At 43.2% G+C, this 25,983-nt stretch overlaps 2 protein-coding genes across 22 annotated transcripts in view; one reads left to right on the top strand and one right to left on the bottom strand.

Moving 5' to 3' along the window:
- GMPR (guanosine monophosphate reductase) overlaps window positions 1–24,477 on the top strand; it is a 59,157-nt gene extending 34,680 nt beyond the window's left edge. For 4 of the 7 annotated variants that reach the window (XM_025213230.1, XM_006031551.3, XM_014523625.2 and 1 more), the window contains 2 exons: window positions 4,641–4,800; window positions 11,220–16,638. In XM_025213230.1, the coding sequence (XP_025069015.1) occupies window positions 4,641–4,800; window positions 11,220–11,400 (341 nt within the window). In that variant the 3' untranslated portion in view covers window positions 11,401–16,638. Of the gene's footprint in view, window positions 1–4,640; window positions 4,801–11,219; window positions 16,639–21,546 lie in introns of those variants that run through there. The other 3 variants (XR_003095870.1, XM_025213228.1, XM_025213229.1) reach the window with 3 other exon arrangements.
- A 190-nt stretch (window positions 24,478–24,667) lies between these two features.
- The window catches only part of ATXN1 (ataxin 1), a 272,506-nt gene continuing 271,190 nt past the window's right edge, over window positions 24,668–25,983 (bottom strand). For 14 of the 15 annotated variants that reach the window (XM_025213217.1, XM_025213216.1, XM_025213215.1 and 11 more), the window contains one exon: window positions 24,668–25,841. In XM_025213217.1, the coding sequence (XP_025069002.1) occupies window positions 25,311–25,841 (531 nt within the window). In that variant the 3' untranslated portion in view covers window positions 24,668–25,310. The remainder of the gene's footprint in view (window positions 25,842–25,983) is intronic. The other variant, XM_025213227.1, reaches the window with a different exon arrangement.

The raw sequence follows: 25,983 nt of genomic DNA, 5'->3' as shown, positions 1-25,983 counted from the left end.
ACAAGAAGCCTTTGAAGGATATAAACCAGAGATGGGCTCATGACCACCAACTCTAAACTGCCGTACCTGAACTCTGTGTACCTGCAAGGGGGTCAAAATCTAAATCTGGCACCCAGCCTCGAAAATGGTTGGTGTAGACCAAATATATGGAGAGATTAAAGTGGGACTTGTGATTTGGCATGCCATGGTTATAGAGCAGCCATGAGCAGCCAGGCCAAGCATGACCGCTCTTTGCCACCAGTTGAACACAGTCTACTTGCCACTTACAATCCTGAGAAACGTCATAGAAGCCTTAGAACAACATGATGCATGGGCGCATCCAGGAGTTTTAAAAAAGGGGGTGTTGAAGCAGTGACCCTCGGGGGTGGTGGCATTCTCCCACTCGGCTTTTTCCCCTCACTGTGGTAGGCAGACTACACCACAGAAACAGTAGCAGGGGACTTTTTTTTAAGTCTCCAAAGCCTATTAGCATCCCCTTCTTCCTGGTTTCAGCACCCTTCCCCTTCCTGCTCAGCAGCACCTCCCTTCCCATTACCCTCTCACCCTCTCTACTTAAGCCCAATGCTAATGTTCCTTCTGTACAGAGGGCAGAGATGGGGTGGAGTGATGGCTCTGGGATTCATCATCAGCCTTGAGATGGCAAGTGAAACCCTGAGAGCAAAAAGGATCCTATTTGTTGATCTTAAAACCTATTCAAATAGTCTGGCTTGCTGTTTGTCAGACACTGGGTAAGCATTCATTTTAGTAAAAGTTCTCACAACTTCATCTTAGTAAAGGTTCTTACAAGTGGTGTGTTTTCCCTTGCCTAACAAAGGGACTTCTGAATAGAAACCCAGTGCAACAACAAAAAACCCGTTTTGTAGTCAGTCACCAGCACCTCTGATCTTTGCAGCAAAGGGACTTCTCTGGTGATGCAGATAAAGGGTGAGCAGCCTCCTCTGTCTTCATGCACAAACAGCAATCACCATTGCAACCCCAGAGCAAGGCAGAAAGTAGTGGAAGGCTTTGGAAAAGTGGGGCTGCTGGGCGGGGAGACTGGAATTCCAGTCTTTCACAGCTATGGGCAGGGATGCTAAAATCTTGCCCAGTCCTCGTGGCAGACTGTGTTCTCCAGCAAGGCTTGCAAAAAGGTGCTCAAGTGGGAAAATTTACATTCCTGTCATTTGCAACCATGCCCCACTCCCTGTCTCCTGTACCCCTCCAATTGTGTTGCTTTTTAACACGTGTGGGGATTGAGCAAGTACTGGAGTCTCAGTTCCACCGGAAATTCTGCAATTTGGAAATGTGGTTTTGTTCTGAATCAGAAAATTAGGGTTGGAAAGTACCTCAGGAGGTGATCTAGTTCAACCGCCTGCTCAAAGCAGGACAATCCCCAACTAGATCATCCCAGCCAAGGCTTTGTTGAGTCAGGCCTTAAAAATCTCCAAGGATGGAGATTCTACCACCTCCCTAGGTACCCTGTTCCAGTGCTTCACCATCTTCCTAGTGAGAGTTTTTCCTAATATCCAACCCTAAACCTCCCTTGCTGCAACTTGAGACCATTGCTCCTTGTTCTGTCATCTGTCACCACTGAAAATAGTCTAGCTCCATCCTCTTTGGAACTACCCTTCTGGTAGTTAAAGGCTGCTGTCAAATTCCCCCTCAGTCTTTTCTTCTCCAAATTAAATAAAACCCAGTTCCTCAGCCTCTCCTCATAAGTCATATGTGCCAGCCCCTGAACCATTTTTCTTGTGCTCCACTGGACTCTTTCCAACTTGTCCACATCCTTTCTGTAGTGGAAGTCCCACAGCTAGACACAGTATTCCAGATGTGGCCTCACCCGTGCAGAATAGAGGGGAATAATTACTTCCCTCGATCTGCTGGCAATGCTTCTACAAATGCAGCCCAGTATGCTGTTAGCCTTCTTGGCAACACGGGCACGCTCCTGACTCATATGCATCTTATTGTCCACTCCTAACTTGCAGGTCCTTTTCTGCAGAGCTACTGCTTAGCCAGTCAGTCCCCAGGCTGTAGCGAATCTGAGATTGGATCCAGGGCCCTGACAAAGTTAGGATCTGACAGCCCAGGGGCTGGGGGACCCATCCCTTGTGTGGGGGACCAGAAAGTAGCACTAGTAAGCCTGAGAATTTGGAGTGCCAAAAGACTTCTGGCGGTGTCACCTTTGATTTATTTTGAGGAGCCCTGTGGATGGATCATATCCAGGCTCCTGTGTAATCCTAATCCACCCATGAAAGAGATGATTAATAGCATTTTCAAGGTGGTGTTTGCTGCAAAGCTGATGCAAGGTTATATAGGGTAACCAGAAGCACAGCAACCAGTGACCTAGAATGACTGCACTGGAGAATGGGCATTAATCCCATTTTTGGTAGGTTAGTAATGATATCAGATTAGTTTCCAAATAGGCTTTTACATCTCACTGACATCTGAAACAACAAAACCCTAGGACAACCTGTCAGCATGCTGGAATGATAGGAGATCCTGAATGGGTACCTACTAATAGATATTGCATATGGTGCAGTGACACTAGTTTGGGATAGCAATATGGCATGAAGGGAATTGTTTTCTGTCCCTTTAATATGAACACACTGTTCCTTCCAAATGACAACAGGGCAATGGGAACGGAGGCTATACAAGAGCAGCCAGGTTCCGTGTTACTGTTTGTTGCTACTCTGGAGGTAGATTCAGCTTTATCATAGCTATTAGAAATGAAGGCAAGGTAGATTTACACCTGATTTAGTTAGTTTGTAAGGTGCCTGCCTTCTGCCTGACTTCAGACTAACACAGCTAACTACCTGTCTCTATCAGAAATTAATCCAAATTTAGCCACTTGTATCATGTTCCAGATGAAAACATGCCTACATTCAGGTTGGTTCCTGGAGCTTGGGTCGCTTTATGATGCAAATAGGGGGAAGCTGTCAAGCTCATGGAAGGACTTTCCCAAGTCTTAGGGACTCGTGGCTCAGTACATTACCATATTTTCTTGCATACCCCCTGCCCCACAAAATAAGACATACTTTGTTGTGGGAAGGCTGAATGACAAAAAAAAAAATCTTTCCAGTCATGCCTGAAAGTTGACTCCAGGGGATCCTGACCTTAGTGGTTGTATCTGTGGGAGGGTTAATGCTGTAGCTCTGATCCTGAAGTATGAATGCCAAACCCTCCTCGCTTGAGGCTGGCAGAGAGTGAAACACCGCAGCCATCTTACAGCAGTGTTTCCCTGCTTCTATTACAGCATAGAAAAGTCAAATTTCCCGCTTAAGACATGAACCTCAATTTGGAAGGCAGGCTTCTACGAAAGAGGTGCATGTGGTATTTTGGTAATTGTATTAGTTTGGCTCCTAACAGAGAGGGAGCCACAAAAGTCATATCTGGACTGGAACTTTACCAAAGTTTGGACGTGTTCCAGTTAGGTTCATCTCCAATTTCCATGGAATAAGGCTCCACATCAGTTGCAGGAGGAAGGTAGGGCAGGATGGCACCTTGGAGACTGACTGGTACAAAGAGGCAGGAGCTTTTGTAGGCAACAGTCTGCAACATCAGATGCTAGGAATGGACAGGACACGGGGAAAAAAAAACAATTGTGCAGTCCTGGGCAGGAATTATCCATAAGGGGAGAGGGATGTTTCTACCTATAACTGAGTTGTGTCACACAGAAGCAGCCATGCTCTGGACTGCAGAACATTTTGTTTCAGGGATGGGCCACAACAGGCTCAGAAAACTGCAAGAGCTGAATCTATTTGTGGGCCACAACAGGCTCAGAAAACTGCAAGAGGTGCATCTATTTTCAGATTCAAAAAACATATACTTCTGTTTAAAAAAAAAAAAAAAGAAGCATTTCATTTTCTTGGACCTCTGCACATCCTGGTTTCAACCACAAGAAAAAAAAAACAAGTGTCATGGCACAGGTGTCCACGCAGTCTCTCCATCCCACACAGAAATACCAGAAAACTTCTGAGAAATTCTAGTGTGATTCCCAAATGCATTCAAGAACACAGCTTGGGGGCCTCAGCTTATTCCCACAGACTACAGCAAAGTCGCCCTTATGATATGCGAACCAGTGAGGAATGGATGAGGTGGATAACCATCTCGATACTTATTATTTTATCTCATTTGATGGTAGTCTTTGTGAATCCCAGTGGAAGTTAAGAACCCACCATACAAACAGGACAAAAAGGCAGTACCTGCCCTAGAGTTCTTGCAAATAAGTCATCTTAGCCAAAAGCAAACTCATTGCAAACCTTTTCGGGTTTACCCCTCATGGCAGCAAATTACCATAAGACTGGTGTGGTGGTGGGGAGGAGAACACCCATCCAGGACTGTCGTGCTTTACACTTGAAAAATCTGCTTACAGTTTAAATAAGGGTAAGAATTCCCTTCTTCCAACCTTGCCAACATGCCTTCCAGTTCATATGGAAAGCTTTTGGGAGCTGTGTTATGTGTTTCTACTATACCTAGCATAATGACATGTTAATTTGTGACAGGTCCCTTAGTCACAATGGCAACAATAATAAATAATAAACCCTGTCCTGAGGCACTCAGGGTTAAAAGTCCTTTTGGCTTGCCTAGATGTTATTTTTGCATTGTCTTTTACACTCCTCTCCCATGCAACCTCCTTACCTCATGTTCTCTCCTCATCTCAGGAGCTGGTGCAGATTTTGTCATGCTTGGGGGGATGTTTGCAGGCCATGATCAATGTGCTGGAGAGATCATGGAAAAAAATGGAAGGAAGGTGAAGCTGTTCTATGGGATGAGCTCTGGTACAGCTATGAAGAAGCATTCAGGAGGAGTTGCTGAATACAGGTATGAGTTACACTCAGTTTGCTATGAATCCAAACTACCAAATTCATATCTGGAGTTGAACTTTTCAAATTGCCTCCCCATTACCACCTGGGCCATCTTCCAGACACGTTACTACACATGGACTCGACTTCCAGAGCTATGTGTTTCTACACTCTCAGGTTCTGTATAGCATGAATGGTTGCTGTTCCCAGCTCTGAATCTCTGAGGCACACCCTATGTCTGTCACCCATACTGGATACAGAACCATATAGGATAGCTGAACCCTTGCCAGAACCAGTCCTACAGTCCCTCTGAGCCTCCAGTTACTTTGCTGCATTTCCCCAGCATCCTACTGCCTGTGGAGGTCTACTGTTCAGATGAACAACATGTCAGGAAGACAAAGACTACAGGCTTAGCAAAGGAACTTTTTAACCGCAGCTGTTACTCTTGAAAGCATTGGAGAGTCACAAATGTTTGTAAAACAACATCTTGAACAGACCTTTCTAGATCCACTCTCACCCCTTCTGTAAATCCTGGGGTTAGTAAGTATCCTAAGACTAGACAGCCCTATTTTCCTCATGCTGGTCATCTTTTATGTCACAGTGCTCTCGGGTCTGTGGCTTCAAGAATCAACCCTCCCTTAAAATAATCTTTGTCTCTTGTTCATGTTCATCAGTTGAGGGGATTTCAGGGGCTCCAGTGCGAGCCCCATCTCATTTACTCTTATGTAAAGGGTCATTCTAAGTCAATAGCTATGCCCATTTTTCCAGTAGGGAAAACTTACTCAATATTGATGTTCTTTGATGGCACTGTCAGCTTCTTAGACATGGGGTACGTCTACTCTACAGACTACAGTATCGGGTAGAGATACAAAAGCTAGCTTTAAACAAGATGGCTCAGATAACAAGCAACTTGGCTGCAGCAACACAAAATGGATAATCTGATCTACAGAGAAGGTTGCAGTTAGACATGAAAGTTGTGTGCCCAACTCTCAGTTACTATACAAAGAAAAACAAAATGTGACTTAGGAAACAAAATGGTCTTCACAGTTTAACACAGACATACCCAGTCTGTCACAGCCCCTAACACTGCAACAAGCCAAGCTACAACCCATGATGCCAGCCAGCTTCTCAGACTTTGGTCCTGACCTGAATTTGGCTCCATCTCCACTGCAAACACTTGCTATTGCCCTTATTTAAAGATTAGAAGGGCGCCATAAAAACATACATAGCATTTATAAAACAAAGCTGAGACAGGGTCCCTGCCCCTAATAGTTTGCATAAACTAGCTTTGGTCTAAGTTACCCAAGTTCTTCAGCAGGGGTTGTTGGGTTGCAACAACATGCCTGTAATGATGACTGAAACACATTTGAGGCTAGTAGAAGATAGTTCTGGGGGCAAACCCAGGTAGAGACTTTTGTCCCCTGATTTGACCGAACTGCAGCCGCTGTACTTTTGCATGGAACCACTTTGCAAGAAAGGCACCTTTAGGCTGGAGGAATTAGGGGTGCAGAAGAGATCTAAAGAAAAATGTGCAGCAGTGTTTGGCAGGTTTCCAACTAAGTAGTCTGTCCCGAGGGTTGGATTCTGCCCAAGAAGATAGTAATTGCTTTACAAATAAGAACATGGAAAGCATGCTATAGACAAAGGAAAAAAGTTGTATAACTGCAGGTAATCTAGCTAGGAGCCCCTCCAGCTGGTATGATGGGGAGACCAAGGTGCCTGCAAGAGATTAGGACTTTGCTTGATACCCTGAAGATAAGGCAGTGTTTAGAGGAGCCCTTGAGACAAATTACAGCTCTACGCCCCCCTGCTCCTCAGCGAGGGTAGAGTGCTTTGTCTGCACAGCATATAGCATACTTTCTTCTTGTGCCTGCCCTCCTGCTACAGGGATCCAGGAGCCTTCTCCCTCACATCCTCTAAGGCTAGTCTCAGAAGCAAGCCTCTAATCAACACACTGACTGGTATCAGGGAAGACTCAAATCCCTCTGTTTCTCCTGTACAGCCACATTAGAGCCAGGCATGGGGATCATTTCAATGAGCAGAGTTTATTTTCAGCCAACCACTGCACAACCACGTGTTGGACAAGCTGGACCGTTGCACCCAGCAGGCATCCTGCATGCCTGCTTGAGTTGTCAGTCACTCTATCAGGGCTCATCAGCCAGTCCCAAGAGCCTACTTGTTTGTTTCTTTCCATGATGCTGCTTGGCATCGAGGCATCTGGAACTAACTGTCAGAGTGAAGGAGACTAGCAATTAGCTCATTGCTTAAAAATGGCAGCTGCCTGTTACTCAGAGGCTCTGGCTGCCTTTCATCTGACTGGCTGTCACCAACTGGACTTCTACCCCTGTGTTTTAAGTCAGTGACTGGAGCGCGTAGGCAGCAAGGCAGATCTAATACATGACACCATCGAGCATCACCAGGCTTTAATGAACCACAGGACAGGTGACAGCCTCAGTGAGCCCAGTATATTGGAGTAACTTCTGTAGCAGGCGGTGTTGAGCTCATGAAAGTTGGGGGAAAGGGCCCAAAAGCAAAGCCAGCCACAGCACCAGTGCTGCAGTGGTAACGGGATCAAATTGTGCTCTGGAGTAGGAGGCTTAAAAACAGGGTGGCATCTGACTGCAAGCAACTGAAGAAGATGCCATTGTACATTAGACAGTGCCCCAGTGCAGGGATAAAGAGTGCTGAAGAGAGGAGCCATATATAGCTATGTAAGAATTCCTCCCCCTTCCCTGCAGCTGTCAACTGATTTTCCAGAAGTGCAAGAGTGCAAGGTATCCATAGGAGTTGTCCAAGCTGTTGGGAGGCACCTCTGAAAAAATCAGGCTGCTTACTGAACATGCCTGTGAATTCAACAGGCTAACTTTATGCCCTAAAAATTGAATATTTTGGCTTAAGAACCTGATCCTGTAGTCAGTTTGAAATTAGATTTGAAAACAGGAGAGACAGGTAAGGCAGGGGGATTTTAGCATGAAATAAGGTCAGGAGAGTGTTTTGTTATGTACTGGCCAGGTTCACCCCATGTCATAGCTATAAAATCTGTGTCTCCAGTTTCATTATTTATAATATATAACCCTCCTATATCTATGTGTATATAACAGCTATATGCGGTATCTGTATATCAGCCATTTTTAGGTTTTATTTCTGTAATTTTAAATCAGGAATAAGGGGCAAGGATACACATTTCATACACTAACAAACACTGTAAAATCCAAACAAAAAAAGCATTGTGTTATTTTAGTAGTGTCAAAAATAGCATTGTATGGAAGAGATAAACATGTCAGGAAATACTCATGGAAACTGTTCCAGTTCTTGTACAGGAGAAAAGCTGTAAGGAGAGGGTGAGGGAGATCACAGTCATCTTTGTTGAGAGCTGTGCCCTTACAGCTGGTTTGATTTTGCTAGCTGTATGGCATTTTCAAGAGTGATGGGTTGCTTAGTAATTCATAGGCGTTACTGTAAAGCACCTTGTAGCTTCTCTGAACTTTATAGGGACAGTGGGATGGAGCCCAGGACTAGATTCACAAGAGGACTTAACATGTCTTACTGCCCTTTTTTATGTTTACGCCCAGTCTTTAGATTCCTAAAACATGGCTGCTTAATCCTAGAACTGCCTAAGGTTTCCACTCATAAAATCCCCTAGATGACATATCTGCTTTTGGTCATGCCCAGAACCAACTGCAGGGCAGTTTGGTACCTTGTTCATGGTTCAGCCCTGTTGCAATCTGGAATCCAGGTTTTCTTCTCCCCTCTCTGACCCTGCAAGGTCCGAAGTGGTAGGCATTCTCAAAGCACTCTCGCCTGATTGAGCCCTGTGGTGCTAGCTCCTTTACCATAGATTTCCTAGACGTTAGGGCTGGAAGGGACCTTGAAGATCATCAAGTCCAGCCCCTTGTCCCAGGGGCAGGAAGTCAGCTGGGGTCAAAGGATCCCAGCAAGATAAGCATCCTGTACACCAGTAGCCTAGTGGGTAGTAGAAGACCCAGGTTCAGGTTCCTCCTTGGCCTAAGGAGATTTGAACCCACCTCTCCCTCTTATTGGTCAAAGGGGAGGGCACCATCTCCTCCCAATGTGTTTTGTGAGACAGGCTGTCTTGGGCACCTGACTCCTGGGAAGACTTACAGCTGTAACTCTTGAGAGAGAAGAGTTGTCCACAGTTGGGTGACTACCTTCTTTGAGGGATGGGGCTTAAATCTCATCTCTCTCCTCACCATTTCCTGCTGGCAAGCTGAGGTGGCATCCCATTCAGTATGCTAGCCTTTGTGGATCTCATTCTCAAGCACCTGTCTTTCCCCACGTGCTGTATAGGGATCCTGGGCACTTCATGTCACCTAGTGACATCTACAGGCCTAGATGAAGTACCTTTTGCAATGCTCTGCATATGCTTTTTGGGGGATTACGTGCTCAGAGCCTCCTGTACCAGAATCCTAGCATTTGAGCTGAAGGAAAATCCCTGCTGGCAGTATAGGGCCCATGACTCACAATGGAATATTAGTTCTACCCAGTACAGAGCAGCGGTAAGTAAATACACTAGCCAGGTCATTACACTGTATATTTAAGAGCTGCAAACACTTTTAAGTATATAGTATTACTCATCTGCTGCAGGGAGATTAATTACAATTCCTCAGTGAGATGGTGGCACATTAACAGCCCCCTTTACTGCCACGCCAAGGTTTTGACCTCCCATTTAAAGCAGCAAAAAGAATTTAGCCAGTCTCTCATTGAAGCCCTGCCACACCAACTATTGCTGCTATTATTAATGGTTTACAAAGGCTTTGCTAACCAAGCCTCTGAAGCAGACATGTTCTGCCTTGCATTATCCTGCTAGGCAGCCTGTCTGAGTGGGATTTAAATAATGCCAGATTTAACACTGTGACAAATTCATGATCCTTGACCTCAGCTTGTAGTGTGAAGGGGAGGGGGTAGAAACCCACCCAAACCCCTACCAGATGTTAAGGTACCATATAAAAGACACTGAATCCTGCAGTCCCTGGCTGGGGTTTAACGTGCTGTACAACAAACTGCAACTCACCCATTTTTTTAGATTTTGGATATAACCAGAGCTTCCTAACTACTGGAAAAGACTAGGTCCCATTTCCAGCAGTCACAGGCCAACCCGTGTTCTTCCATCCCTCTTTTCCAGTTGTTGATTTATGCGGCAGAGTGATCTGATTCCTGGAAGCACAATGGTCAAATGACATTCTGGATATTTCCTAATATGAGGAACTGTAATGGGAGGGCTAGAGATGCAGGAGAAAGAAGAGCATTGAAAATCGCTAGAGAAGTTTCTCCTATGGCATAACCCTACTATGAACTACTGCTGTCTAGGAGGTGCACTGATCACAGTGTCCCTGTCACTGTGTATAAAGTGCACCTCCTACTTGCCTTGATGAATGGATCTGACTCAAGCATATTGGCTTCAACAGAACTGCTTTGTGGTGGGATTACTCACCTGGGAAAGCCCTACTAAGGGAAAAGCAGTGCATGGTCAAGTTGGTAGAGGTTCTCAATCTGTATCTGTTGTATAATGATCTACATGCACCTCTTGTGTTGTATAAGTAAGCAGTAAAGGCCCAAGTTTTCAGCTGGTGTAAAGGACTGCAGTGGAGCTATGCTTATTTAGGCACACAGATATATTTTTAAGCATCTTCTGTTGTCAGCCTAGGACCCACTGTCCTTGGGTGACATGCCTGTTTGTATGTGGGGAAGCTTTGCTTGCATCAGGATAGGAAGAACAGGTTGCTAATGGGCTCAGGCACGATTTGGCTGGTTGCAATAATTATTTCCTGGGTCAGTTTCGGAACAGTGCATTTCATAGAATCAGCATAGTATCATAGAGAACTAGGGCTGGAAGGGACCTCCAGTCCAACCCCTGCCTGAGGCAGGATCATCCCTATCCAAATCATCCTATTCAGATCAGTAATTTAAGCCAGGGGTAGGCAACGTTTTTTGGCTGGAGTGCCGAAAAAACCACAATGTCTACCTTGGAAGGTACCAGAGTGCCGACATGCTGGAGCCCAGAGCAGCTGTTTGCAGCCTCCCGGTTGCAGCCGGTCCACGGAGCCTGGTCTGCTGGCAGGAGGGCTTGCAGCCTCCCAGCTGCCTGCTGGAAGCAGCCTGGGCTCTGTGGCTGGCAGCAGCTGCTTAGAGCCCGGTTGATAGTGGTGTGCTGAGCAAAATGGCCTTGCGTGTCATGCTCGGCATGGGTGCTGGGGGTTGCTGACCCCTGATCTAAGCTGTTTTTAAAACTCCCCTCACCCCTGACACAACACCAGACGTTACGCTGTAACCCACCACAGGTAAAGTAAGGGAACTGCCATTTGAGTACCTTAAAAAAAAACAATATGGGGACAGGCAGCATAAAAGTTCTTTTAACTTGAAAAAATACCTTCTCCATCACTTCCGGTGTGGAAAGCAGTAATGTGTCTCTGTTTCCAGGGCTTCGGAAGGCAAGACCGTGGAAGTGCCTTACAGAGGGGATGTGGAAAACACCATCCTGGACATCCTGGGCGGGCTGCGCTCCACTTGCACGTATGTGGGAGCTGCCAAGCTCAAAGAGCTGTCCCGAAGGACAACATTTATCCGAGTCACCCAGCAGCATAACCAGGTGTTTTTGTAGCCTTGGACTGGGGGGACTGTGCAGTAGTCCTGTCACCTCTCCTTTCTCTCTCCTACCAGGTTTTTTATTACAGCTTTGCAGTGGCAAATTCCTCAGGGCTGTGGAATTGGCTGGAGGGGAGGTGGGGCGGGGTAATTGCTGCTATAAGTGGAATTGAAGAGGAGAAGGGTGTGCCTTCAGACACAGCACCATATAGATTTTTTGGTTCAAGATGCAATAGCCCCATCTTTTAAAGCCATGTCTATTGTTTTGTTTTTTGTTTTGTTTTGTTTTACTTTAGGTTCTCCCCGCCCCTTCCCCTTTCATTTTTCTCTGAAAATAGCTACCAAAGCCTCCATTTGCAATGGATGAGCCTGTACAGACTAGGTTTGTATTGGTCATACTGGCCACTACAACCAGTGGTACTTGTTTTAAGAACATCCTCCCAACTTTTAATGTTGACTGGCCAACTTGGCACTGCCACAGGAGAGAGAAACTGCAGACTGAGAAGGCAGAGGGGTGCAGAGGGTCAGTTTGCATAACCAGAAATTAAAGCCGTGCTTCTTGACCATTGAAGTTTGCTGCTGGGGTCCCGGCCCTTGGGGAACAAATTGGAGTGACGGCTCTGTGGACCAGGGTCGCCACTGCATTTTCACTGTGATGTTAAAGACACTGAATCTATAGCACTGTTGGTTCACATGCCTTTCAGGGGCTTTTTTCTTTAAATCAACATCTTTAATGGACTTGCCTCTTCAGATGCTGGCATGTTCTTGCTTTACCCTTACCTCCAAGGGAAGCATTTAAAAATATATATAATATAAGTGTGCCTTTTTTGTTTGATGCATGCAGTCATTACATTCTTTGGGCCTGTCTCTGCAAACAAGTTATTTTAAGGTATAGAAACCTTCCCAGTAAGTGAGCCCAGGGAGCTGGCTTCTTCACAGCCTCATATGGCCTCATCACTTTGTGCAGTGATTTAAACCTACACAAATGGACTGGGACTTTGTGCCCACTTATCTACCCGTTGTGCAAGGCTTCTGTGGGTATGTCTACACCACGTTGCTGATGCTCCCAGGAAGAGTTGTCCTTCCCACCTGTGGCAGCTTGTAGCATCAAACCCAGAAACATGCCAGGGAAGTAGCTCTTGGACATCCCCCTGCCAAGAGCTGCCCTCATGACCTGTTTCCTTGAGAGCAGCTATCCCCACCTCATTTCCAAGCTTGATATGCATGTGCAGGTGGGAGTAGCAGGCAGGCTGTGCTCAAGGGTGGCCTTCTCTGAGCACTGCAGAGACACGGTGTAGAAGTGTCCCCTGTATCATGCTGGAGTGGCTGACTTCACTTCTTTGTTACACTTCTGCCACTCTTTGAAAGACATTGGCCTAATTAAGAGCAAAAATTGGCCCCCAGCAGAATTACAAAAGACTTAATCGCAAGAAGCCAGTAGTCTGATCCTGAGCAAAAGCAGGTGCTATGAAGGCAATAATGAATATTTTAGACTCTGGATAACACTCTAATAAACTGTAATGGTATGCTAATTAATTGATAAATCTCAATGAAAGTTCTTTTGAAGTACACATTGCCTCCACACAAATACCACAGTAGTTCATTATGATAAATGTTACTTAGAGTGGATACCAATGAATTAATAATAACCAGCCACTTATTTTAAAGTCTCACTGAGATAACAATACAGATGGAAACTGAAGTAACTTCAGAGCCTTTCTCCCCATCCTGTAAGTACCTGTGGAAAGATAGAGGCCTCCTTTGAAAAGCAAAACTGTGGAAGAGGAGCATAGAGGAAAACAAATGGAATTTATCTGGCAATTCTTTATTGTTTCAAAGAAAAAAAGGAGTCTGTACAAGTGAGCATGCTAAGGAACACATCTCATCCACAAGCTGGACCCTGATGATTGTAATCAGGTTTTGCATAGTAGAAAAAGCATGAAAGATCTTTCCAAGAGACTGAAGGCAGGTGCTTTACAAAAATATTTTAAAGTTTGTGGGCCTGTTTTTAATTTCATTGCTCTGCTCCAGGCTGGTAAAGGGGCCTTAACATGAGGATGTTTTTCACTGACTTGAAGGTCCATTCACACTGCCAGAATGGCATTAAGGCACTTAAGTGTGAATGATACTCAGGTCCTATAAATAAAATACCCAATATTAGTTCCCTCTGACATTTCCTTTTCTATCAGAGGTGGAGGAACCATAGAAAGGCAGATGAATGGCTTCATTACTATAAATAAAACTGCTGTGGGCCAAATGCAGTTCTCATTTGTGCGGATGTAAACCCCGGTGTAATCCTACTGAAATAAGTGACATCACTCGGAATTGACATGGGTATAACTAAAGGCAGAACACGTTCCCCCCTTCATGCCTCATGTAAAGGTATTTGCATAAAGGTAAAGCAAAACCACTATGAGGCATAAGGATGTGTTGCATGTATATCCATATTTCCATCCTACTGCCTTCACACTTGAGAAGTGCAGCAGTTCACTAGACTCTCACTAGTTGCTGTTGCTTCTGTACTTTTTCTGGCTGCCTTCATCAATGAAATGTAAAAGAACTAAACAGTTTGTAATTTTTTTTCAGCAATCACTCATTTAAAAAATAGCTGCTTACTGTACCTTTTAGAACAGCTTTCCCAAAGCCATTCTGCACTGCCTGTGCCCTGGCTCTTCTCCAAACAGGTTTCAAGTGGGAGATATGTTCCACTCACTTCAGCCTCATGTTTGCAAAGGTGTAAACCAGTAGTTCTCAACCTTTTTTTTCCCCAACCAGCAGCTGGGAGTGGAGTGCGGCAGTGGCGGTGGCCTGGGGGTGGGGGAGCTCCCAGCACACGGCGTGACTTGTCTTTTGTGTGCGGCACCGCTGGCATTGCCCCCGCAACCCTCATTTGGGTCGCGACCTGGGGTTGGGAACTGCTGGTAAAAACAAAGGCTAGGGGAGAATGAAGTCCCATATTTTTTTAGAAGCCAGTTGTATCCTACAGGTTGTAGATTGCCATGGAATTACTAGGAGTCAATGATATCACCTTGAATTTTTTTCATGGCATACTTTACTGTCTTTTGGATGTGTGCTGGTTTCCATGACAAGAGACATAAGCAACAGATGGCAGGCAGCCTCAAAGAGGTTAACTGGCTACGTGTCATCCTGTGGTATTATACCAGTTGCCTGTCCAGTGGAAACCTTCAGTCGATCAACTGCCTTCATTTTGGGTGCCTCTCTTATGAATATATGTGCACGCACACATACACATTTCCAAGTGGAACAAAGAAATCAGCATGAGCCTCACTGCAGGACCACTTCTGTGAAGAGATAGGTCCCTTCAACCTCCCTAGCACCCAGCCCCCCCCCAAGTTAGAAGCCAGTCCTCATCGACTTAAGTGCTACTTCGCCCCGCAGGATTAGACCACCCAAAAAAAGGCTCTATTAGAAATGCTAACAAACTCATGTACCATTCATAGAGCTACCTCACCTCAACACCTCTCCATTTCCTAGCGTCCTTCTGCAGGGAATGTCTTTGCGATGCCTTATTGCTGTGCTGCTATGCATGAATGGCTATCATTCAGCTTCCAAAAAACGAATACCCGGCACTTTGCGGGTGTCCTAAGCAGTAGCTGTCCCTTGAATTGGGCCAAAGTCCCACTTGCTTTCCTCACCCTTGCAACTCCACCAAGTTTAAAGCACCAACATGATGTCACAATCTGGCTCATGGACTCATCAAGGTGTAGTTAACATGGCACATTCCTATAAAAAGAAAGGTGGATTTCAAGTAATTAATATATTTGTGTTAGTAGCTTTAGTCAGCATAGAATACATTTAAAGCTGAAGCATAAGCACCTCTACTTCTTCCACAGCAGGTGTGACAGTAAGATAGGCCAGGAAGTAGTCTGTAGGCTGCAAGGCCTACCTCAGCCCCTAGGGGTTGCATGCAGCCAATTCGAAGCGTATGGTCCATCAGCATACTGAGCTACCCAGTGTTTGCTATGACCGGGCCCACAGTATCCCTAGGGTTATGCCAGTAGGCACGTCATGTTTGACATGGTTCTCGCACTAAGTGCTGGATTTAACCCACTTTCTTGTTGGATTATAAGCAGGGACAGTTCTAGTTTGGGACAAGTTTTGGTGTAAGGAATATGCCTGCTCAGTCATTTCCTCAGTTCTGTCAGGGATGGGACAAGTAAGAGCATTCTCTGTCCTCCCCAAGATACATCCTGAAACCGCCACTGGATATGTTTTTATCCATGGGCACTTGCTTACGATCTCAGAACACCTGCTTAGCCTAATTCCCTTGCTTTCCCAACAATTTTGCCTTGGTCTAGCCCCACGGACTTCTGTAGTCACTCCTGTCTGTTGCCAGTGTAAGTGCTCAATCAGCCCCTCCCCTTTGCCTCTGACACCCTGGTAAACCAAATCCTGTCCTCTTGAAGCAAATAGGAATTTTGCAACTCACTTCAGTGTGCACAGGATTTGGCCTTTCTTGTGTAGAAGGGGAAAATAAGGCCTATGAGTAATCATTTGCTTGCACCTCTGCACTTCTATGGCCAGCCAGCTGTGAAAGGCGCTTGTTTGCCTTGTTTGGAAGTGATGTGTTTTGGGGTTTGTTTGTTTTTTGAGGTTGATCGGTTAAGTGTTTTGAATTTGTCGTGGTACTACCTGTCATGTGACTTGTGCCAGAAGTGTCCTAGTCAATACTGTCTGCTGTCAACACAGGTTAATTATGTCTCCTCTTAGACATCATTCTTTTTTGAATACATCCACACATTTAGGCCTGTCCTCTGGTTGTGACTCCACAGCGTCAACAATACACTGCTTACCTGGATAAAGCTGCCAAACGTAAATCATCCAGAAGCCAACATTCCTTTGTGAAATGTAATGTCTGTGATAATCTTAAAAGACCACACGCACTCAGTCAAGCAGCATGAATAGACTTTAAATGTTTTCATGCCCCCTGTATGGCCATCACTGAGATGATTGTGTCAGATACCATCTTTCTCCATTTGTAGCAAAGCCATGTACAGAATGCATTCTGTCTCAAAGAGCTTGCATGTTTAAAGTGATCATTTGTTGTATACTGGCTGTTCTGTTATGAAATAAACCATTGTTGTCCAGAAAGGGTTATGCGCTGTAAAGGGATTGTATAAACCTGTATGTATCATATATTATGGATAAAAGCAAACTCTATAAAAACTTATTGCTGGGGTTAAAACTTGAAGGGTGAAAAATTAAATGGATAAACTGCTGTTTCATAGGAAAACTCTCTCTCTTGCTTTCTTAACTCATAAAGACAAAGGCACAGGTTTGCAATTGGCACTGTTATTTTATTAGTACGAGTATACTGAAACAATAAACTTGTACTGGTATACAGACAATTTCTTTAAAACAATTTTGTTCAAATTTTGAATCAAACATTGTTTTATTATAATAATGAAATAATTTCTACCTAGAAAACCTGCAAGCACCATCAAAGAAAGGGACCATAAAATTCAATAAACAGACGCGAGTGTATCCTACAAATAGACACACCACCATTAGAAAATAGAATATGAATTCTTCCATTTTTTTAATATTTGTTTTAAAAAAGCTAGTGCAAGTACAATATTTTACACTGGAATTACAGAGAGTATGCACGCATATGGAAAAAAGTTCTCCTGTCACAATAAAAGCTCTTAACTATGTCTGTATGCACTTAAAACTTTCTCCTCTTTTCAATAAGGTGCAAAACATTCCCTCCCTAGCTCTTGTTTGTACTGGCCATGTCATCTCAATTTCTCACCAACACAAAGCTGCATTATCCCTTTTACTCAGCCTACACTAGGCACAACACTGGAAGTGTGATTTGCAGCACCCCTTGGTAGAAACACCGAACAATGAAAACCTTGAAGACTCTTAAATGGAGAATGGCTTAAGCCTACCTCTGAGAGGACTCTCCTTGAGGGCCTTTGCGAGCTTGCCAGTCCGAGGTGGCTGGCTGTCAAGACCTGTGACATAGCTAGTACAAAATTATTTTCAGTAGATCACGTGAACTGAAGAGGTTGGGAAATCCCCTTTATTTAAACACTGCAGAGAAAACAGTGTTCACAACGTTAATATATTATTTAAAAATAAAAAAGACAAAGCAAAAATACATACATTAGTGAGTTTCAGCATGAGCTGACTGTCTGTGAAAAGCTATACCTGTGCTCTAAGAGATTAGTAGCTTTGCTAGGTAGCCAGTCTAAAGGCCAAATAGAAGACATGAATTCAGCCACTTGCAGCCATTCTGGGCCCATTTTTGTCTTTCCTTACTTAAGTTCATTGCCTGCTGACTTTCAAGGGAGTTGCATGTGTAGATACATAAGCAAAATCACTGGGTCCTTTAGAGCAAATGCTTAAGGCCAGGCCTTCACACAGTGCACACTGGCATAGCTGCAACAGCTTCCAAACCAATGGACCCACACCCGCTTTATATCCATTGAAGATGTGGCCCTTAATGTTTTAGCTTGTCAACCACCAAGTAGTACAGCAATAACAGCTTCCAGGAGTCACTAAAGATGAGTGCGGACAACACTTCCAATGCACGCCTACTGCATGGTCAAGGGAAAGGGCGCAGGAGCTTTGACCACTCAAAATAGAAACGAATGAATGAACAAACAAAAACTAAACCAAAATAAACCCCGCAATCTTAGATGAAGCCTCCAATCAATTCTCCATGGAAGACTTGAGTCCTTTCAGATGATGACAAGAAAAAGCTACAGAAATCTGAGAGACTGTTATTGTGGAAATACTACCTCTTGGCTGAATTCACTTCATTTCCAGACAACTGGACAATTGGGGCCATTTCTCCGAGCATTGGGTCATTTTAGCATGGTGATTATTCCCACCCCCCCTTTCCCTCTCCCTCCACAGGAGTTTCAGATCTGAACCTTGGGTTACCTTGGATTGGCTGCACGGGGAGCGATACAAGGATTCGGAACCTCTACACTGTGTTTCCCCTGCTGTGTTTAGGCTTCCAGCTGTCCAAGTCATTCTTTGGACAAGGGAAGGCCCCTTTCCTCAGAAACTGCTCCTGGATTCTTTCCTTTTGGCTTGTTAATAATATTGATCTCTAAATCAAATGAGGCCATGGCTGGAACAACTAAAATTCATGTCTTTAACCTGCTCCATTGAAATGAGGTGCGTAGAGGTGTTACAAGAGGCCATGCCGCGTTAGATGGTACAGTTTATTTCTTGGTAGGCTAGGATCCCTTGTTATGAACACTTCTTGTTCAGGATTAGATTCTTTGGGTTCTTTTGGAACAGGAAGTGCTGCAAGTGTAGAGCATCATCCCAGAGGGAGCAAAGAAATGACAATGGCTTCAGAATCTAAATTAAGCAGGGTGCTCTAAAATATATTTTCAGCACAGGGACAACCAGTGTGAAACATTACCCCCTTCCCCAGAAGTGGGACCCATGTCACATGAACAGAAAATTAAGCACAGTTGTTCTTTAAGAGCCTTTTAAGTGATAATTCTTCCTGGCCAGAGCCAATACAAATCAGATCATCTAGACGTGACAGTTTCTATATACAAAAAACACGTAACTTTCAACCTTTCTCTTCTTTTGTATTTTTTTTAAATTATTTTTTTTTTTTTTTTTACAAACAAGGTATGAAACTCACTGTTTCAACAGAGCCATCTCTTTTTCAAACACTGAATGAATCATTCCAACATTCATTTTTCTTTTGTGCAATTTTTAAAACATTACCTGTACTCCTCAATGTGAGTGCTTCAAAAAAGTTTTTTTAAGCTTCTCAAATTAGGTTTACATCAAAAAAATATTCCCACAAGGTATAGTGCTACAAGAAAAGATCCTATCAGTAAGGTAACACATCTGAAGCGAGGTCGTCTATGTAAAAGAAATTGAACTCTGGAGTAGAGGTGTACAACTTGTTTGGAATTTCCCTATCAACAGAAAACGCAACACTGTCCTCAAAAAAATCAACTAGACATAATAATCATGTGCTTTTAAAACTTATTTACACGCATACATATTTATATACACATGCTCACACTTTTGGGGTGTGTTTGTGTGTGTGTTGACAATTTCCCTATTTTAAGACTTGGGGTAAAAAAAAAAATAGAGAAAGAAAACCACTGACCGCACTCTGCTAAATACCCACTTCCCATTACATTTCCCAGACTGCTGGGTAAGCCAGCAGGCTGGACTTCACTAATGTCTGATGCTGACTCTTATGATGAGGTGAGGGAAGGTGAGTGGAAATTACTTTAGAAGAGTGCAAGCCACATTTTGCCGTGTTTGAGTTCACCTGATAATATATATGACAAGAATCCAGTTCCACCCAGTAGATCTGGAGTTACTACTATAATCAGTAGGAACTTTCAGTTTATAGCTGTATAGCTAAGATCAGAATCTGGCACTAAATGATACAGACCTCATTTCTGCAAGTATCTTTTACGTATAGTTAACACTGTTAAGTTTCTGAGGGGCCATCAGTGCCTTCAGTGGACCTGCTCAGAAGCCTAGCTATGCCTGTGCATATGGCATTTGCAGAACTGGGGTCGCAGTGTGCATGGCATATTCTACTAGGAATCCAGATCTGAAAGAACACCACCTTTTAAAAACAACAAATGTGGTGTTTTTAAGCTATATTAGATTTGTTCTCCTTGAAACAGGTATTTCGCTTCTACTTTAGAAACTAAGCATTAGCAGGATTTCATTTTTTCCTTTTCCTTTTTAATATTGGCAACATGCTTTTGTTAAAAAAAAAAATATCCCTGTGCAAAGAATGAATTTCATGATAATCAGCAAGTTACGGTTCACATTGAATCTGGTGCTTTGTATTGCAATCTATGTGATACCTAAGAAGTTAATTCACAAGATGCAGGAAATCCAAACTTGTCCTTGAAATTGTACATCCCTACTCCAGAGCAGTAAAAGTGCTGCTTCTGGTCACATCAGTGTACCACACACACGCCAGCCCCATCCCTGAGTAAAAGGTGTGAAAGGTTTCTAAATGTTCCTTGACTTAGGAAAAGAAGAGTAGTGATGTCACTTCCAGGTGCTGAGAAAATGACACAATGATAGGTTTAACAGAGATGAGAGGGTTAAAAATGGAAATAAAAACCCCAAGACAAAACACACATTTTAAAAGAAAAAAACCCCAACAATGTACAAAATCATAAAACAGTTTAAACATTAATCCAATTTGGGATTCAACGAAAGGACTTGAGGTAAGTGACATCAAACTCCACATTCCCCTTGATGTGGCCCAGACAAACTGAAATGATGCCTAAGTTAAACACTATAAGGAACAGTCGTTTTATATATATAGATATAGATATATATATTTTTAGAAATCCCTATAAAGAGGTTCTTGTTTTTTTTTCTCTTTGCCCTGACTAATTTCTTGGTGATTGTATGCATTTTGTTGTAAACTAAACAGGTCTGGTACAAAAAATAAGAGACAAAAAATATAAAGAAAATGGTTGTCAGTTAATATTGCAAAGTGGATGCTGTACAGAGGCACATGGCTAATCCTCTTACACTGGATTCACCTCAGTAGGTCTGTGCCTGCAATTGTTAATTCACTGGGCGCGTCTACGTGAGATGCTAACTGTGCCGTAGCCGAATAACACTGAGCAGTAGCGTGCTGGGGATAACCTGTGCTAATACGCGACTGAGCAGTAGTATTAGGCTACTGCGCAATAAGTGTCGCTAAAAACCTGTGCATCGGCACTACTGCGCAATAACTTGAGTTATTGCATATTGATTTAGTTTTTGGTTAACCAAGTACTAAACTTAATGTGCAATAACTAAGGCGCGTTAATTAACATGTAGACGCACTCACTGCATGCCAGATGTTGTGAGATTGACTCATATGAGCAGTCAACAGGGCAACTTGCTGGAGTAAGGATTTACTCACGTCAGTAAGGCATCCTGGGGCTGGGTCTTAAACCGACTGTTTACTGCAACAGACAATACTCTCTCATGCCCCTAGGTTCACCAGCTCTACTGATTGAAACCACCTCTCCTTTATGGTACCCACTGATCAGGGGGGAGTTCAGCCCTGCACTGGGAGCCAGTATCTGGTTTCTGCATCAGCTAGCGACCTAAGTGCTGCATAGACTTTGTGCAGGGTTTCTACATGTAAGTAACTTTTACCCTCTTCATCCCTCCCCCATAGCACCTCAGCTCCATGTGCAAGGACAGTGAATGCATAACTAGGCATGCATTTGTGAAGTAACCATCACAGGCACAGACTGAAGAGAACACAACACTGGCAATGCTATCAAAGGCTGCTTTCGTTCATGTAAGAGACTGCATTGTTTGCTCAGGACTGAGCTGCTGGAGTTACATGCCCCTCACACGTACACACTCCCTCTCTCCACCCCTTAAAAACAGCTATAGTGGAGTGGGGGGAGACATCTATTAAGCCTTTTTCTGAATATTTCAAATTGTGGAGCCCAGGAACATACATTTGAGTGAATCAGTGCCATACAAGGCCCTCAGTCTGTGTTTACCACACCTGTGGATGACAATAAGGATTCTGTTCCCTGGGACAAAGGAGGCATAAGGCCCCAAATAATTGTTTTTTGGGGGGTGGAGGAGGAAAAATAAAGAAAACAATGAAGGAGAACAGAACAGGTGAGAGCAGAAGTGGATCTGAGATCTATCTAGCTACCACCGCACGGGTGAGTCTAAGTTGGCACGTAAAGTATTGCACATCCTAGAAAAGCAAAAAGCATGAAAAGGGGACAACTACTTGGAAGGACCCAGTCATTTCAGAATTCCTAAGTCTGAAATACAAGCACAGAACTAATACATTCCTATTGCTCCAAACTTTTTTTTTAAAATTTTAGTGTTAGTTGAATAGATTTTGTCAGTTTAATAGTCCCTGCTTCCTTAATAGCCAAAAAGGTGTGTGTGGTTTTATTTCCGATTTTCTGAGAATGTGGTGTGTTATGAAGATAGTGGTACAAAGGTGAACTCAGTTCGATAATTCTGCCCCACATCTTTCAATTCCTCTTACCTTCAAAGGTTAAAAGAGAACACAAAACAAAACAATACATTGCAAGTGCCCTGAGCAGAGTATATGGAAGATTAAGCAAGTTCTCTGAGCAGAAATGTTGAAAACTAAGCACTAAGTAAGCAGTATGACTGTGAGAACGAACCTGCTCAGCTATTTGGTAGCTTGCTGAGAGGTTAATAAAATTCAAGGAACTTCAATAAAAGTTTCAAGCTATCTTAAACTTACTTAAATGTTTTTGGTGCACCCCAGAAAATGGTATACAAACAATTAGTTCTGGTGTGTATTAAATTTCAAGTAACAAATAAGAGAGCCAAAAACTGGGGATTTTTCAGATTCTTCGACAAAGGAGTTGAAGTACTGTATTCCAAGGGAGCCTGAAAGCGAGATTTAAAAAAAAAAAAAAAATGTTCATTTTAGGAACTGTGTTTCAAATTAGGAACCTCTATATTTTTTCTCCCTATTAGCACAGCTTCTTAAAAAGTACTGGAAGGATGCAAACTTGACAACAAAACTTGACAAAGGTGAGAATAATGTAAAGGCTTAATCATGGAAGGCCTAATTTCCAGCCCACTGGAACTGATGCAAGTCTTTCCATGCACTGCAGTGGACTTCATCTCAGACCTGAAGTACCTAATACATGCACTGCCCATTGCCTTTAACAGGAGCCCAGGGTGCACTGCACCTCTGAGCCTCCCGTCCTATCTTCGTTTCAAGATTTCTGGGAACAAAAAAAGACTTTTATGTGTGAATCCTCCCTTCCCGTTTTGTACCAAACTCTGAAATCTAGATTGTATTTCAAATGGAAAATAAGTCATTAAAAATAACAAATAACAATAATAATAAAATAATAATAGTTATTTTAAAAAAACAAAACAAAACCTTGCTCATTATAGAAATGTCTCTTGTGGAAAACTCTCTCGATGAAGCTGAAGAAAAATTCTCAGAGTTGTCCTGCTAGGACCTGATTCTGTGTGGCAGATATGGTAGAAAGACTGAAAATGAACTCTGAAAGGAACATAACCTTATATGACGGCCTACGGCTTAGGCAGGTTAGTAAATAATTGCTACATTTGTTTATGCTCTGTCAGCCCCTCCCATCCCCACAACATTATTAGGTTAAAAACTGCAGGAATACCACACAAATGATCAACTCAAGATGTGCAAATTGCAAGATTCCTTAAAGTCCATCTTTTTCAAAAACACTGGACAATAATTATTTTTTTTTCCTCTTTCCTTTTTCCTTTCTCTTATTCTTTTATTATCTGTCAGCTCACATATGCCTTTAACTCTTTCTCAAGCATTAAAGTTTAAAAAGTGCCTCCTATTAAGTAGTCCTTTGTGGACAATGACTGTCACATACTAGTTCAATAATTCACATTCATCCCTTTGAAACCACATTAAAACTTTCAACATCTTCCTTGTGAGAAAAGTCTACATAGTCGTATGTAGTTACAGTGTTGAAGAGATTTGTTTTTTTTTTCCAAATAGATTAAAGTGAGAGATACAGTACTTATTGAGTGTTAGACCAGGATGCTCAGCAATAAAGTGTGAACAGCATTTTAAGTGCTTAAAGACATTCTATGTTCATCTTCAACATCACGTTCCTTGTGTCACACTGAAATTTGAAAAAAGTGGCACCAGTTGTCCATAGTCATGAACTAAAAACAGTACTAGAGTTAAAGACAAAGATTTGCAACCTAAATGCAAACAGTTTATGTCTGTGATCTCAAAGGGGCAGTATGCATCTACCTTGTGGAAGCAAATGTCAATGTCATAACCCAGTCGGTTTGTCTAACACTGCTCAGACACAGGAGGGAGAGCTAGTCAGGAGACTCTCAGAATTTTTGGCTTCCCACAATCCCCTGCTACCCCATGAAGTAAATCTTCCAGGCGAGAAAATTCAAAGATAGAAACTTGCCAGATGTTCTGTTCTGCACTAGCAAGTGGGAAAGAAATGTCTGCGCGGCAGTCGCTCCATGAATACAAATCAGTGCAGTCAGACCCCATGGGGTGTGTGCTTGCGTGCGTGCGTGCGCGCATGTGTGTGTGTATCCCTGTGCTCAAAGCTCTATAGTGTGTGTGTATATATACAGATATCGCTCTCTCTCTCTATATATATATAGATATGTATATCTATAGAGAGATCTATATATATATATATATGTATGTATGTATGTATATAGATATCGCTCTATATAGATATGTATATCTATATAGAGAGATCTATATCTATATATATAGAGAGATCTATATATATATATATATGTATATATGTATGTATGTATGTGTGTGTGTGTGTGTGTGTGTGTGTGTATATATACAAACACACACACTATACTGTATACTATAGAGTCGTGTGTACAGGTTGGCTTTATTGTGTAATGTGTCAAAAACTGCCCGATCCTATTTGTTAATCTGTTCTCAGCACTTGCCTTAGGTGAGGGAATCTCCTAATGACCCTGCCACAGAGCTCCAATCCCCTCCTGGGATGGGAAGGCATGCTACGCCTGCAGGGGTCTTAGTCTCTGCTACAGCTCACTTCTTGTCACCTCACAAAAAAAGAAAAGAAAAGAAAAGAAAAAGAAAAGAAAAAGAAAAACCTGACCAGCTGGAGCCTGGTCTACACTAGGTGTTAGAAATCAGGAGCCATGACAACACATTCATTTCCACTAAGGGTGTGCGAAGCAGATACTGCCCCTTCCGCAGCTCTCGATAAAACCTAGTCACTGACAAACACTTGTGGAAAAAACATATGCACCACTCTCCTGCATAATACCAGCTGCAACTATAACAACAAGGTTATAACATAAACCTAAAATAAGATGATAACATGTAAATACTGGGTTATTTAGTCTACAGTACAGTAATCTGGATAAAAATGACAAGGGATAGCCTAATTTCCTTTCCCCAAACAGCCTTTACTTTCCTACATTAGATCGACCTTCAATGCAAATCTTAACCTCCTGAGGAATAAAAGAAGGCTTGGGAAGAGTCAATGGTGGTTCCTCTTCTGATTTCTCTAGTTTCCGTGTTTCGGGGGCCGACCACCTCCTCTTCCTCGTCGCTGTGGGCTTGCTGGGTTCTGTTTTGGTGAGCAAAGGTGCTGCAGGCAATCCTATTTTGTCCGGAAACTTCAGTTCACCATTCTCAGCTAACATCTGTGCACTTCCCTGATTAATCCCGTTTTCCTGCTCCGCATACCTGTGTCTACTTCCAGCTAGACTGTCATTCTTTGAGTGCTTCAGCAAGATACTAGCTGAATCCATGGGCTGGCCCTTTTTAATCGAGCCGTTCTTCAGATTCTTGAGAGTGAGCGATATGCAGACATCCCCAACGGAGAGTTTGGAACATGGCAAATCGAAGAGCTGGCTGGTTCTCTCAGGGCAGCAGGAGGACCAGCCTTGTCCAAATACAAAAAAAGGGTATTCTACCAAAACTTCCACGCTGACCTGTAGGACAAGGAAAAATGAAAGGGGGAGGTGGAGGGGAAAAGAGAGAACGTGAATAGGAAAATATCCATTGTCTTATCTTTTATATGGCAAGCATGGACTCAGCCATGCATACGTTAGTAGTGGATGAAGAAATGCATAA

This window comes from Alligator sinensis, unplaced genomic scaffold (assembly GCF_000455745.1).
Source record: "Alligator sinensis unplaced genomic scaffold, ASM45574v1 scaffold743_1, whole genome shotgun sequence".
Lineage (NCBI taxonomy): Eukaryota > Metazoa > Chordata > Crocodylia > Alligatoridae > Alligator > Alligator sinensis.
Note: the sequence above shows the minus strand (reverse complement) of the source record. Positions and strands in the feature narration are given on the sequence as shown.